At 45.5% G+C, this 14,934-nt stretch overlaps 1 protein-coding gene across 28 annotated transcripts in view; it reads left to right on the forward strand.

Annotated features, from left to right (window-relative positions):
- Window positions 1-14,934, forward strand: part of EPB41 (erythrocyte membrane protein band 4.1) — a 97,030-nt gene that overhangs the window by 40,236 nt on the left and 41,860 nt on the right. For all 28 annotated transcript variants that reach the window (XM_054086322.1, XM_054086324.1, XM_054086323.1 and 25 more), the window contains 6 exons: window positions 492-960; window positions 3,550-3,780; window positions 6,565-6,669; window positions 9,337-9,379; window positions 11,418-11,493; window positions 12,241-12,459. In XM_054086322.1, coding sequence (XP_053942297.1) covers window positions 499-960; window positions 3,550-3,780; window positions 6,565-6,669; window positions 9,337-9,379; window positions 11,418-11,493; window positions 12,241-12,459 — 1,136 coding nt within the window. In that variant the 5' untranslated portion in view covers window positions 492-498. Of the gene's footprint in view, window positions 1-491; window positions 961-3,549; window positions 3,781-6,564; window positions 6,670-9,336; window positions 9,380-11,417; window positions 11,494-12,240; window positions 12,460-14,934 lie in introns of those variants that run through there.

Genomic DNA, 14,934 nt, shown 5'->3' on the forward strand with positions numbered 1-14,934 from the left:
TGGTGGAGAAGGATACTGTAACACCACATGCCACCCTGAACCATCTGTGGTATTGGAATGTTGTAGTAGGAAGAAGATTGCCTGTTCATGTGTGTGACCTCATCTGCTCTGCTCCCACAGCTAGGACTGCAAGAGGAGAGCAGGAACTTGGAGGAAGAGAGGGCATCAGGACAGCCCTCTGCCATCTCCTTCCTTTTCCCTAATTTCATGCCCATTTCTTAATCAGTTGCCCTCGTCAGTCTGCAGACCTGGTGCCAGGGCATTTAGCAGTTTAGAGTCAGCATTGTCCAAGTGGTGAGAGATGCATGGGCAAATGTTGATAAAGATGTTTCTGTCAAAGCTAACCTTAGCAAAATGAATGATTTGTTTGATCTTTATGTGATGTGAGTGGGGAACGTGGCGTGTCTGTGCTTGTAGCTTGGTTTGAGTAGCTTAATGCAGACTTAAATATCAGAAGGCTCTTGATTGAAACTTTTGCACCTCTTTTACAGCATCATCATGACAACAGAGAAGAGTCTAGCGGCAGACGCCGACAGCTCGGAGCAGCAGCAAACCAAGGAGGAGGAAGGAGCTGCTGAAACACAAAAACAGGAGGCTTCCCTAGAGGAAGGGACTCAGGAGACATCAGAGGGACAGCCTGCAGCAGGGCAGAAACAGAAGGCCTCCAACGGTGATACGCCCACGCACGAGGAGCAGACCAAGAAGGAACGCCGCACCTCCGAGGGCCGGGGTCTTTCCCGCCTCTTCTCATCCTTTCTCAGGAGGCCCAAGTCTCAGGTGTCTGAAGAGGACAAAGACACTGATACTCCTAAAGATGCAGGAGGTAACCAGAAAGATCTGGGTTTAGGAGCCAGCCGTGATGAAGACATCTTGGTGAAAGCTCCAATTGCGGCTCCTGAGCCTGAGCTCAAAACTGATCCATCATTAGATCTCCATTCCTTAAGCAGTGCGGAAACACAGGTAAAACTCCCTGCTCTGTGATGTGCTCCCTTCTGATCTTGAAAATGTGACTTTTTAGCCAAAACTATAAAATCTTTGTGTCCTAGGATGCTGTGTTTGATCAGAAAAACTCATGGGATGCTACAAAGGCTCTTGTTAGGTTCCTGTGTCACAGCACGTAGTTCCCACTCTTGCATTCCTGTGTCAGACTGTCCTGCAAAGTACCTGCTCCTGAAATTGTGCTCACAGCACAACTTAAAATTTACAGCATAGCTTAAAATGCCCCCATGCTGACTTTGTTGAGGCACAGGAAGTCATGCCAGAACTAGAGTTCAAGTTCGTAATTCACAACAGAGCAGTTGCTCATCAGGATGTCCTTGCTGTGTGCAGAACACAGGTGGCAGGCCAGTGGAGACTGCAAAAGGATGTGGATTCGGGAAGGGATTTCTTCAAATTCAAGGAGCACAAGTGTGGTATTTCAGGACTTGATCATCTGTGCAGTCCGGGCTGGTGCTGAGCTTGCCAAACACAAATGTTTTCTGCTTATGAATTGCGTAAATAGGGACTGATGTGCAGCACGTGGGCTGAGTCCGGTCCTGGTGGCTGTCTGATGTGTGCTCTTCAGAGCCAAGGTCATTTGTCAGGTGAAATTTAAAGGTTTTGAAGCGTGGTAGAAACTGAGGCAGAGATGACTGCAAGGAGATCTTCACAAGGCTGCAGCTAGTTATTGTTTTAGGGGTATCAGATGCCCTCCTTGCATCATTGCAGCTCTGCCGTTACCAGTGCGGCTGTGTGGACTTAAAGAAACGTGAGAGCCCCTTCTCCTGAGCTGGGGATTTCTGACAGCCCAGCCAGGATCGGTGAATTCCTGGAGTGAGAGCACATTCGTGGTAAGATCCAGATTACTTACCCAGCTGCCTTTGGTTTTGAATGGGCTCCAGTGAGGTGTTACATGTTGCAGACTCTGTACTACATTACAAGTGAGAGCATTGCCAACCATAGGCAGTAATTGTAAATCCACCTCCTCAAAAATACAAAGTTGTCGACAAGGTGCTAGGCAGCACCTTCTTCTTTCATTCCTCAAATTTCTGAGCATGTGAAAAACACAGGATGATCTCCGCTTGTGTTTTGTTTCTGTGAGGGCTGGGATTAGCAGAAGGGGAGGAAGTTGGAAATTTTAATGCAATTTCAGCCCAGAAATTGTGTATTGAGGAGGAAATGCTTGATTCCTTTCTCTATTTAACGTTGATTTGCTGTTTCTGAGCGCATGCGAGGCTTTGAGCAACCTTTGAGCTACTCGGGACTCATTTCTCTTCTTGATAGTGTTCAGTGGCGTTTGATGTGGCTGCTCCATCCCTGGAGGTGTTCAAGTCCAGGTTGGATGAGGCTTTGAGCAACCTGATCCAGTGGGAGGTGTCCCTGCCCATGGGAGGGGGTGGAACTGGATGGACTTTGAGGTCCTTTCTAACCCAAACCATTTTGTGATTCTGTGTGAGTGTGCACACAGCCTTCTTTCACTATGAGCTGTTTGTTTCAGATGAAGCATTTGCGGCTTTTTTTAGTTCTTCTTTTAGACCCATGTCAGTGGCTTTTTGAACTGTGACACGCAGCAGATATTTCTGCCATGAAAGCATTTGAGAGGTGCTGCCTGTTTGATAAATGCTGACCGGTGGGCATTACGAGCTTTCACTGATGCTCTGCTCCCGATTGTCCCAGCCCTTCTGGAACAGAAGTCAGCAGCTTGTGGACATTATTTAGTTTTTAAATACCTCTGTGCAGTTGTGTCTGGATGTGATTTCATGAGACGCGATGGGCTGAAAAGACAGGGTTTTGCTCTTCTTCTGCTGCAGCTGCGTGCTTCTGCTGCATCCAGCCACTTCCAGCATTGTCAGAGCCTGCTGTGAACTCATTTGACCTCCTGAAAGGGCAGTGGAAAAAAAAGTCCAGCTTCCTTCCTCCTCCTGTTCCCAAACTGCATCTCCTTCTGCTATTTCACTGAATTAAACTGGCTCACAAAGTGCTTCAGTAGGCTAAGGAGAGTGGTATGAAGGCTGCCTTCCCTTTTTCGTGGCAGAAAGCTGCTCAGTCAGCTCAGACGGCTGTGAAATCTCAGCACTGACCCCTTCTTTTAATGCCACTGCTGCCATCTCAAGGGCCAGTGCACTGGAGCAGAACCCTAGGCCCAGGGCAGCAGTGGCTGCACAGGGTGTCTGTCCAAGGGGTGAAGGGACTTATGAGTACCAAAGCTGCTGTCATTAAGATCATGAAGATTTGCATGATGTATTCTGCCCTGTTTTCTCTAATTAACCCCTTTTTAATGACATCCTTTATTAAAAAAAAGACTTGAAAATGACTTGATGATGTCCCTGACCATGGCAGGGCAGTTGGAACTGGGTAATCTTTAAGGTCCCTTCCAATCCTAACCATTCTATAAAATTAACCTTGTTCACCGAAGTGCTGCTCCAGGTCCCGGGTCACACGTTTAAGTCAGGTACTGAATTGGGGGTGAGACCCAAGCCTTGTAGTTCACCTCTGCAATGCTTATTTCATGCAATGGAGTTTTTTTCTTGACACATCTAAACTGTACTTCGGGTGATGTTGGGGTTACAGCCTGCACAGGAGGAGAGAAGGGACGACCAGGAGCCGGAGAGCAAAGACCTTGGGAGCAAGGAAGGAGGGGAAGCGAAGGAAGAGTGTACCAAGCCAGAGCTGAAACAAGAGATTCCGGAGACCAAAGCAGAGAAGGATTTGAAAGCTGCCCAGAAAGCAGTAAAAAGACACAGAAACATGTACTGCAAAGTTGTCTTGCTGGATGACACCATCTTTGAGTGTTCCATGGATGTAAGTACTTGTGGGGTTTGTTTTCTTTTCCCCTCTACCTTCTCCTCTGCTTGAAAAATCACCACAAACACTCTCTAATAGAGCTCTAATTTGCTGCCAGGGAATTACACGACAGGCTTTACTGTGGAACAACCTTGCTGTGAGCTATAACAGCTTATTTAGTGTGTTGTACAAATATCTGGGTGCCTAGGAATCTTCTTTTTCTTCTTGTTCTACATTTCCAAGGTTCTTTCTTTTGTAAAGATAGGGGAGAAGCTTAAAAGAAAAAGTTGAATTTGCTGTTCATCTTCTCTCTCATTTGTATCCCGGACTAGAGCTTAGTTTTTTGTGTTGTGTTGGGATTATCTAAATATCTTCTGCCCCTTTCCTCTGAATAAAATGGGTTATCAGGTTCATTTGTGCTTTTCTGTTCATTCAAGGTACCTTCACATACCAGGCTGCTGGCTAACGTAACATTTAGGGCTTGGATGTCATGGGAAATGTGTTGTCGTTAGCCTACAGTTGAATGTATTTGCAGTAAAACATTTAGAATTATTAAATTGACTTACAGCCCTGCAAACACCTTCCTCTGAGAGCTGTTTTTCTCCTTTATTTTGTGCATTCTCTCGCAGGGCTCTCTTGCTGTCAGGGCAATAAAAAGCAGCAGAAATCCCCATTTTGGTATTGAAGTACTTGTCCAGAATATTAATAATCCGGTACTTACCATTCCAGCATACTTCCATCAGCTTGTTTTTCCCCAGTCCTGCTGGCTAAATGAGCTGGGAGAGGGTATCTGGGCACAGGCTCCTTGTGAAAGCGGTTACCTTGAGTGATCCTGGGCAAGTAGGTCAGTGGTGGCTGTTTATGTAACAACATCGCTGCTGCTGTGGCACGGGATCAGCTTGGAGCATCACCACCCTGATCGCCTTCCCCTTTGCCAGGGATTTTCTGTGGAGCCCATGGAAGGAAACCGTTCCACAAAATGCTGGTGGCAGCTTGCTGGGGCTGTGTTTGAGTTTGCGGCAGCAGTGCCAGCAGACTGCATGGACACCACTGATGGGAGAAGCGGTGGTATGATTGGTCATGACTCGAGCAGGACATTAGAAGTCTCTTTCTGTAGGTCCAGAGGGTCATGGTGGGCACTGCAGAGAGGATTCAGAAGGCCTGCTGTGTACCCTTTGCTTTAACACCAATATAATACTACTCTAGCATTTTGCTTGCTGGAGAGGGGCTCTTCATCAAGAAGTGCAGGAACAGGGTGGGAGGGAATGGTTTTGAGCTGAAAGAGTGGAGATTGAGGTATTAGGAAGAAATGTTTTCCAGTGAGGGTGGGGAGGCCCTGGCCCAGGTTGCCCAGGGAAGTGGTGGCTGCCCCATCCCTGAAGGTGTTCAAGGCCAGGTTGGATGGGGCTTGGAGCAACCTGATCCAGTGGGAGGTGTCCCTGCCCATGGCAGAGGTTTGGAACTGGATGGGCTTTGAGGTCCCTTCCAACCCAAACCATTCTATGGTTCTATGATTTTGAAACTTTATTAAGACTTAATTAGGAAGGAATTGCAAATGCGTAGGCAAAGACCAGCACAAATGCCTTTATCCAAGAAGAATAGGTGCTTTCAGGCATTTTTTCCAACTGACAGCCATGGAGGGTTTTTAATTCTGATACGTCTTTTAAGGGCCAATTCCTTGAGAAATATTCAGGCTGACACATGCACTGTGTTACCTATAGAGTCACAACATATGCACTAAGGACCTTACAGCTGAAGGGCTGGAATAAAACAATGGTCTTGGATCAGTTGCCATGCAAATATGACTGAAAGGAGAGATGCAGACACAAGCGATGCATTAGTAAAGCTCATTTTGCATCACTGGAACTGCACTTTCTTTTTAGTGAAGCCTCCAATAGAATTAGGTGCTTCTGGTTACCGTAGTTTTGTGCCTCAGGGATGTTTTCCTTCATGCCTTTTGACTAAGGTATCTATTCCTGGGTCCAGTTCACTTCTGCAGGATTAGGGAAAAAAAGAGGACATAGGAATGCTCAAAGTGTGTTTCTGGAGGCAAGAAGTTGTGTGTTAAGCAGCTTTCAGTGCACAAGGCAGAACTGGAGGAGCCGAGTTTCATCAGTAGATTGGGTGGGCAGGAAGGCCACAGGGATGATGGTCCTTCGTTCTTGGATGCTGTTTCTTTTGTGATCCCACTGAGCCAAGTTGCTCCTAAAATGCAGGCCTATAGCAGTGGGTGAGAGCAGCAGTTTCATTCCCTGCATTGATTGTCTTTTCATCCACTCCTGATTGTCTGATAGCCTGGAGCTAGGACATACCAGTGCAGTAGATGTACATTGGGATGGAAAATCCATACGAATACTTGTGTTTGTTGTGTTGTGTTGGGAAGCTTAGCTCTGAGGAAGCTTCAGACACAGAGGAGGTGGTAGCAGACACACCCACTGCAGTTCCCATTGCCTCTCCAGTTTGGATCTGATGCCCTTTTCTATAAGGGGTTCTTGCTCAGAAAGAGCCAGGAGTTCTGATTTTGAGTTACTTGGGACTTTTTTCCCTCCTTGGTACTGTTCAGTGTGGTTTGATGTGGTTGCCCCATCCGTGGAGATGTTCAAGGTCAGGTTGGATGGGCTTTGAGCAACCAGATCCAGTGAGAGGTGTCCTGCCCATGGCAGTGGTGTTGGAACTGTATGGGCTTTGAGGTCCCTTCCAACCCAGACCATTCTATGATTACATTCCCTTTCTTCCCTCTCCAGTGAACAAGGGGACAAAAACTCCAGCCCATCCTACAGAATTTCCTTTGTTTCTTTGCAGAAACACACCAAGGGGCAGGATCTACTTAAAAAAGTCTGTGACCACCTCAATCTCCTGGAAGAAGACTACTTTGGTTTGGCCATATGGGACACGCCAACCTCCAGGGTAAGTGGCTGCTGTTGTGTGGTGTTGTGCGTCTGGTTGGGTTCAGCTCTTTCCAAGGATCATCTCTCCCGGTGAGGAGGTGGTCTATGAGCTCTTCTCAAAACTCTTAAACAAAGACTAAGAATGTCTTCACAGAGGCAGAAATTGTGAAGAAATGACTACAGGAGTGTGGATTTTAGTACAAGAAAGTTACGTTAACTTGCATCTTCACCTGGAGAAAATTTGTTACGTTAGTTTACTGCAGAGTGGTGCCATTAATTTGTAAAGTGATAGATCATGAAGTCAGGGGAAAATAAGGCTTTTCTCACTGTAGAAAAGCAGCAACTGTTTTATTGTGATGTTAGGAATAGGTTTACTCTTAGGCTGTAAAAAATGAGCTTCAATATTGACACTGTGCAATGTCACAGTCCTGGAGCCTGTGTTCACTGTAAGTGTTGGGCTGAGCAGTCCGCAGGGGTCAAAGCTGGCTGCCCTGACACTGCTGGTGTCATTTTTCATAACGTTTGGTCAGAGCCATCCAGAGCAGATTTGGGTTGAGGCTTTGCGCCGTAAAAAAATGCATGACTTTTCATACCAAAACTCTTACTCATCTGCTTTCAGTTTAAAGTCTTTGTTTGGTTAGGCTCAAGCAGTGTCTTATCTTTTAAACCCTTGGTTATGCTTTAACTTGAGCAATTATTCAAGATTTTTTACTTGAGCAGTTTGTTGTGCTTGCAGAGGAAGGGATAGGTGGACTTCTAGATCCAATTAAGAATTTAGCTGGAGCAGCTCAGCTTCTTACACTTGTGCTGTGGGTAGCTCACTGCTGCATCTCCTGGAACCCTGGGACTTGCTCTCCTCGTATCCAGGCTTGCTGTTGTCAGTTCTTCTGAAAGGAAAAGCCTGCACCTCCTTCTCTGCAGCTGAGAAGTGACTGAAAACTGCAGGGACTGAAAACGACAGTTTTGTCTGAATCGTGTCCCAGAGCTGGGAGCGAGGGAGTGTAAAGCTGCTGTGCATGAGTTTAGCTCCAGTAGGCTCCTTGGAGGAAGTCTGGTTTGCTCTGCTGGAGATAAACACCTGTTTTGTTTTTTTGGGGGGGGGATTGTTTCTTATTATATTTCATTGACCTTTGAAATCCAAAGCTCCATCTCCCTCTTTCAGTAACTTTAAAAGAACCAAGTTACTGATTTACAGGTAGAAATGATCTTAATAGGAAACCACTACGTGAGCCTCTGCCCCTCACTCGCAGCTGTGTGGAGCTGACAGAGGTGCACATGTGTGTTACTGGACAGGAAAGGGTTGTATGTGGGATTTTCCACCTTGCTATTTAGAGAATAAGTGTTCCTGGGCACAGGCATTTTCCCAGATGGGAATAGCAGAGGGCGACAGTGGGAACAGGAGACTGTGACATTGGATAGAGCAGCTGGTCAGCAAGAAAGAGCTTGATGCTGCTCTGAAAGGGAGGATTGTTTCCCCCTGATTCATGAAACAGTCTGGATAGAAGTGCCGTTAATTGCTGTACCCATCATTGTCTGCTGGATCGGGCAGGACGAGTGCTGAGGATGCATGACTGCACTGCAGGCTCAGCTGCCCAAAACCCAGCTGTTATCGCTGCAGTGATGAGCCGTCGTGGCATCAGCGTGGATGTAGAGATGCTTAAAATGATGGCCCTGGAAAGACAGCAAGTGGCTTTCAAATGGATTTCCTACCCCCCATTTTATAGGTTAGAGAGGCAAAAAATATAAAAAAAAGCATAAGATAAAATGTAAGTATCACTGTGTCCCTGCCATGAAGTTGCCTGCCCTTCTGGTCAGGACAGATTAGCTTGGGAGATTCAATGAGTTAATTCCTTCACCTCGGGAGACCTGGACGTCCAAATCCTGCTCAGGGCTGGGAAAATGAAGGTGGTTTAATGTGGACTCTCCAGAAGGGCTGTTAGCACCTTGCTGCTGCCTTCAGCAGGGCAGACTGACCTCTGCAAAGGAAAAGGCTCAGCCTTGATGTGTCAGGAGCTGCTCAGACCATGCTGGCAAAGCAGGAGTTGTTCATGTTGCAGCACCATCCCACAAAACCCCAAATTACAGAGAGAGGCGAAAGGCTATATTTCTAAATTTGTATCTGACGTAATTACTTGAAATTTAAGTCATACTTAAAACAGATGAAGTTTATGTCACACTGCTGTTAAAGATTCCAGCCTTCCCCAGTGACTGGACATTTTCACTCATATTTCAGTGATTAGGTAGTTAAAAATATAACTAATAATAGAAAGTCTTAGCGTTCTTTGTTCTGAGTAGAGTAAGTATGGAGACACGGAGCCTAAAATGAATGCGAACAACCTGTTTGCCTATTTTTAAAGGTTCTCGAGTAAAAAAAAGAGTTATGCAAGTGCCCCTTATAGCTGGATGTGGCTGTGACCATACCTGCTTGCAGCCCTGATACACTCCCTTCTTTTTCCTCCTGTTCCATGTGCCTCCCCTGTGAGTACCTGGTAGGTGAAGGGTTGGAATGCACCCACCAAGAACACAGACTGGAGTAAAAGTTGTGAGAAGTGCATGGTCTCTCCAGTTTCCGTGGCTGCATTTGTGTCAAATCTTGCCTTTTTTTGCTGTATTTTTAGCGATTTGCAGTTTTCTGTGGTGTTTCTGGAACGTCTGTTAAACTGTGAATGTTTTTATCCTCTTACAGACGTGGCTGGATCCTGCCAAAGAAATAAAAAAACAGGTTCATGGTGAGTAGAGGGAATTTATCATATGGGTGGGTGTGGTTTCTTCCCCCTTTCCTAAATAATCGTGGATTTGGCAGGCAATCTGGGGACCTGAGGATGGGTGAGAGGTCGAGTGAGGGTGACTGGCAGGGATCAGCAATTCAAACAGTCTGTGCATCCTTTCTCTTCTTCTTACGCACTTAGTGATACTTGAGATTTAGGAAAAGAAATCATTTCCTTGGGAAAACATAGCTTGGGGTGTGTTCACCCTATACAAACCTGCACTATCCTTGCTACCATGCCACACTTGAGATGGGCGATCTGCTGCCGATTGGAGGATGAGAAAAATAGGTGTCAGTGGGGAGCATTTAAATCCCAAAGGAGACTGGGAGAGCCTGAGCAAACTGTGTGCTGTAGCAAGGTTTTATGGGCTCCGAGGCTATTTCAGGGTCCAAGCAGGGGTAGTGGAATGATAAATGGCTCGAGCGGTATTAGGGCAAATGCCAGATGCTCTCCAAAGTTGTATTTTAAGGTCTGCCAGCAGTGAATTAGTTCAAGATGAGGGCAGTGTCGAAGTTAAATAAATCATAGAGGCTGTTAATTTCTCTCAGGAGCCAGCCTAAGGTCTGATTGCTTGGAAAGTAAAAGTGGTTTATGGAAGTAAAGTAGAGGTTTTATGTATGCTTTTGGTGGAGGGTGCAGAACAAGGCATGTCATTAAGTACAGGTTAGAGGGGAAGTGCAGCTATGGAGAAGGAAAAGCTGCTCTTATCAACCTCTCTATGAATCAACCACAGGATGCATGTAAAGGGCATGAGCTGCTCTGGCTGTGCTGTGCGGGTAAAATTAAGTTTGAAAGTACAGCGAGCAACCTGCTATGGAATCTGATCCCCTGAGATGGGTGAAATGGCCAATTATTTGAGTTTATGTAAATATATGTTGAATGTACATGTAAGTATGTGTACACCAATATATGTTCTTGCACAAATACAGGGAGCCAGTGTCTGCATCCTCCTTGCAACACATAGGAAACCTCTGCTACCTAAAACGCCTTCTTGAAATAACTTGTTTTGAACTGTGTGTAGTGAAAACAAGCAGGCTTGTGTTAAATCCCAGTTATGGTGTTGCATAAGAAGTAAATCCATGAAGGCTGTGTTCCCCCTCTGCCCTGTTTGGGATTGTGATAAATCTCTGGGAGAGTTAACCACAAGGGTATCTCCTCTTTCTGAGATAAATATTATTTTGAACTACAGAGTTAAAGGGCACAGCCGGGGTGAGTTGTAACTGTGAAAATTACTGTGAGTGCTTAATGGGTTGCTCAGGACTGTTTTCTGCAGGTAAATGTGATTATTTTCAAGGAAAACTAATAACTCCTTCAGTATGTCACGTACGACACCACAAATAATGCCACTTTTAGGTGTGATTTGTGGCTGCTCACTCCAGTTAAGGCTCATAAAAGTGCTGCACAGGGCTTGTGACAAGCTGTGTTGAAGCATTTAGGTCTGGACTTGTAAAGCTCTTCCTATCGCAGAGCTCGCTGTTTCTTCCAGAGATTGATGATTGTGTTGTGCCGAGTTTCACTGTGGTCTGACCGCCAGGCCACAACATGTTGGGCTGCCGAGTGAGTTACACATCTGCTGCTTATGAGAAAATGGAAAATGGAGTCAAGTGATAAAACAATGCTCCTTCATTAACTTGTAGCGCACACCTGACCTCTCTTCATGAATCTTCCTCTTTTCAGTCAGTGAAAAATTATCTAATTTAGCTTTTATGCAATTAATTTAATTTTTTTTCCCACCAGTTGTGGTTTATTCGTGTGTATTTGCCTGCCCTGCTTTGTTTTCTCCTGCTTGTGTCTTAGGTCCCATAAATAAAACTGTATCGTACCATCTGCTAAGCAGCAGCAAGCTGTGCATGTGAGCACTGTCAAAATCCGGGTTATGATCTGATCGCTGTGTTTTGAAGATCAGACTGGATATTCCCAGCTTTTTTTGTAATGACTTGAATATTTCAAAGCTTTTCTGGTGTGTTTATTGTTCTCAAAGTCTTCTTTCTAATTGCAGGAGGCCCCTGGGATTTTACCTTCAATGTCAAGTTTTATCCACCGGATCCTGCGCAGCTGACAGAGGACATAACCAGGTGAGTTATCTCCCAAGTAACAAATGATGAGATGAGAGGAAATTGCCAAGTTGTGCCAGATTAGATTGGATATTAGGAAAAATTACTTCTTGGAAAGCGTGGTGAAGCATGGGTAGAGGCTGGCCAGGGCAGTGGTGGAGTCTCCATTCTTGGAGGGGCTCAAAAATCATGTAGATGTGGTGCTTTAGGACATGATTTAGTAGGGGTGTTGGTGTTGTGTTGATGGTTGGACTGGATGAGCTTACAGGTCTTTTCCAACCTTAATGAGGCTATGAGTTACCAGGAAATCTTTCTGCTAGCCAGGGAGCTTGCTCAGCCAATCAGTGACAATTGAAGTGAAATTTCTGTTATTTGGCTGGCTTTCCAACCTTCAGCAAAGTAGATCAGATGTCTTGGAGGGGGTTTGTTTATTTTCAGTGGATATGTGGGATGCTCCCGTTATACTGAAGTCCACATGTGTAAAGCAGCATCATTTATTATCCTGGCATGTGTTTGTATAGAAAAGCAAGTTTGTATTTAAAACCAAGATTTTCTGATCAGAAGTGTCCTCTACCTGCTTTGCAGAGTGGAGGTGACATTAGGTCCTCCTTTCTCCATGCTGTTTACCCCGTAGCGAAAGTACAGGTAGAAATTGGAAACAAGCATCACACTGCATTCATCAGGGGCATTAAAAAAGGCTCTGATCCTCAAGTTACTTAAGTTTCTCTAAGTTCTCTGTAAACAGTATTTTACTTTTTCCTTGCCCAGGTATTACTTGTGTCTTCAGCTCAGACAAGACATCATCTCAGGGCGGCTGCCCTGCTCCTTTGCGACTTTGGCTCTGCTGGGTTCGTACACAGTCCAGTCCGAGCTAGGTGACTATGATCCTGACCTTCATAGCCCGGATTACATCAGTGAATTTAAGTTGGCCCCAAACCAGACAAAAGAGCTGGAAGAGAAGGTTGTGGAGCTTCATAAAACATACAGGTAAGGTCTGGCACCTGGGTCAGTCAGAAATAATGGGGCTTTCTGATAGAAAGAGAGCTGGAGTTGTTCAGACTGGAGAAGAGAAGGCTTCAAGGAGACCTTATAGCGACCTTCCAGTACCTGAAAGGGCTACAAGAAAGCCGTGGAGGGACTTCTTACAAAAGCTTGTAGTGGTAGGACTAGGGGTAATGGATATAAACTAGAGAGGAGCAGATTTAGACCAGACATAGGGAGGATTTTCTTCACGATGAGAGTGGTGAGGCACTGGCACAGGTTGCCCAAGGAAGTGGTGGCTGCTCCATGTGGAGGTGTTCAAGGCCAGGTTGGATGGGGCGTTGGGCAGCCTGATCTAGTGGGAGGTGTCCCTGCGCATGGCAGGGGGGTTGGAACTGATGGGCTTCAAGGTTTCATCCAACCCAAACTATTCTATGATTCTATGATTTTCGCTGCCTCTGGTTTATGCTCTTGGCTTCCTGCTGCACCAATTTTTATGTTGGCGAAAGGAGCTTTAACGTGTGAATTTTCAGCTACTTAGAAAATCAGGATCTAATATTTTAAAGTTATAACAAAATCTACCAAGAAATTGGAATTCTTTTTCCCTGCATGAAGAGGAAACAATGTTTTCGGAGAGCAGATGCAGCCTGGCAATCGTTTTTTTGGCAACTATTCTTTTTCAACAGGATAGCCGTTAAAGTAGGTTTTATTTCATGTGAAAATACAAAGTTTGCTTGGTTTAACCTATCTGTTGTTTTTGTTTTATATTTCCTTTGGGCTTTATGTAATTTTTGGATTGCAGTCTAGTTGGAGACATCCCATCTCTGTGTACGTGCTGTAGCTACAGCGTGGTTGGGGTTTTCTGCTGCCATGTTGAATGAGTAACACTTCATGATGTGGAAGTATTCTAGGGGGTGGATCTGGATTATCTTCAAGGTCTCTTCCAACCCAAACCACTCTATGATTCTATGGTAATGCTGGAGTTGTAAACCTGCACTTAGGCTGCCCTTGTATCCCCCAGGCATGGCCATGACCTGGGCCAATGTGTGTTGTTCCAGTAGGACTGAAGGACATGTGAGAGTGTCCCTGGTACAAGGTTAAAGGATCTCAGCAGCTGGACCTCTTCCTTGTCTTATTTTGAGTTTCTTTACATAGATGCTCTTGAGAACATGGATTGTGGAACTGTGCGTGAGTGGCCAGCCAGCAGCTTCTGCCCCCTCCCAGAGATACATTTAGGTTTTAAAGGGAAAAATAGTCCATAAAACCACTCTGATACCGAGGCCTTTGGGCAGCAGACCCTTGACCTGTGAGAAGCCACTGTCTGATGCGCTAATAATGAGAACAGAGCAAAGACAAGACCTTCTTGCAGGTAGATGGGATCCAATACCTTGAGTACAGTGGGGAAGAGTGGACATGTGCCCCCAGCCGTGACCAAAGCTACAGTTAACACCTCGCTCAACCTCGCAAATTAATACTCTAAACTGATTGCCCTCCATTTGCACTGAGAGGAGAGGAAATGAGGGAAAATAAGTATGGGGCCACTGACAAGCTTCATGACTTGAAGTAGAAGTGGTGGATGACGTTGCTGAATTATTCATGGCTTCATTAGAGGGCTACTTCAAGGTGTAGGACGAAACTATATTTAATCTGCTTGTGTGCAGGATGGAGGAAGCAATATATGCCCATTTAATTTCTGGTTCATATTCTTTGAACATTAATCTGTCAGAGGGCTTTCAGTGGGAAAAAAACATGTTCTGTCTCTGGCTGCTTTAATTGCAAAGCACTAGGCATGTGTTGGAGATGGTGGCTGCTCCTGGGTCTTTCCTAGAGGATCATCCTTACAGTTGTCTTTGTCTGCCCTGTCTCCCACCACTCAAACTTCTGTTTACATTGCACACAAGATATATGTGAGCGCTCGATAAGGAAGACATCAAGGCAGTGGGCAAAATGAGATGTACACAGCCAAATGCTGTCCCAGCAGAGCTGTTGGATGGACCTCAGACACTAGCAACTTATTAACAAGGGCACTTCAATAACGTTGATAATAGCCTCCATTATCAGGATGTTTCTGTTCAGCAAAGTTGCGTTGCGTGGCCCCTCCTGCAGACAGGGTACCATCTGTTCCCAGAAAATGTCTCATTCATCTGGTCTGTCCCAGTAGGAATTGCTGCTGAGTGGTCTCAGCTGGCCTTGCCTTTGGTTTGGAGAACAATAGCTGGGTCTGGGGGGATTTGGAGGCAGGAGATCTGGGAGGGCAGGACCTGTATCCGCTGCTGCAGCTGATTTGGTGTTTATCCCACTGAGTCAAGTTTCGTACCCCACACCACACTCTCTCGCTTTCTTCTCTGGTGTCAGTACAGCTCTGCATGAACAAGATGCATCTGTTTTATGAGGGTATCTCAACACACAAATTTCTGCATTCAGAGCAATTAAATAATTCTTATCTGGGCACAGATTTGTATTGAAAGCAAAAGAAAATCT

This window comes from Cuculus canorus, chromosome 22 (assembly GCF_017976375.1).
Source record: "Cuculus canorus isolate bCucCan1 chromosome 22, bCucCan1.pri, whole genome shotgun sequence".
Classification (NCBI taxonomy): Eukaryota; Metazoa; Chordata; class Aves; order Cuculiformes; family Cuculidae; genus Cuculus; species Cuculus canorus.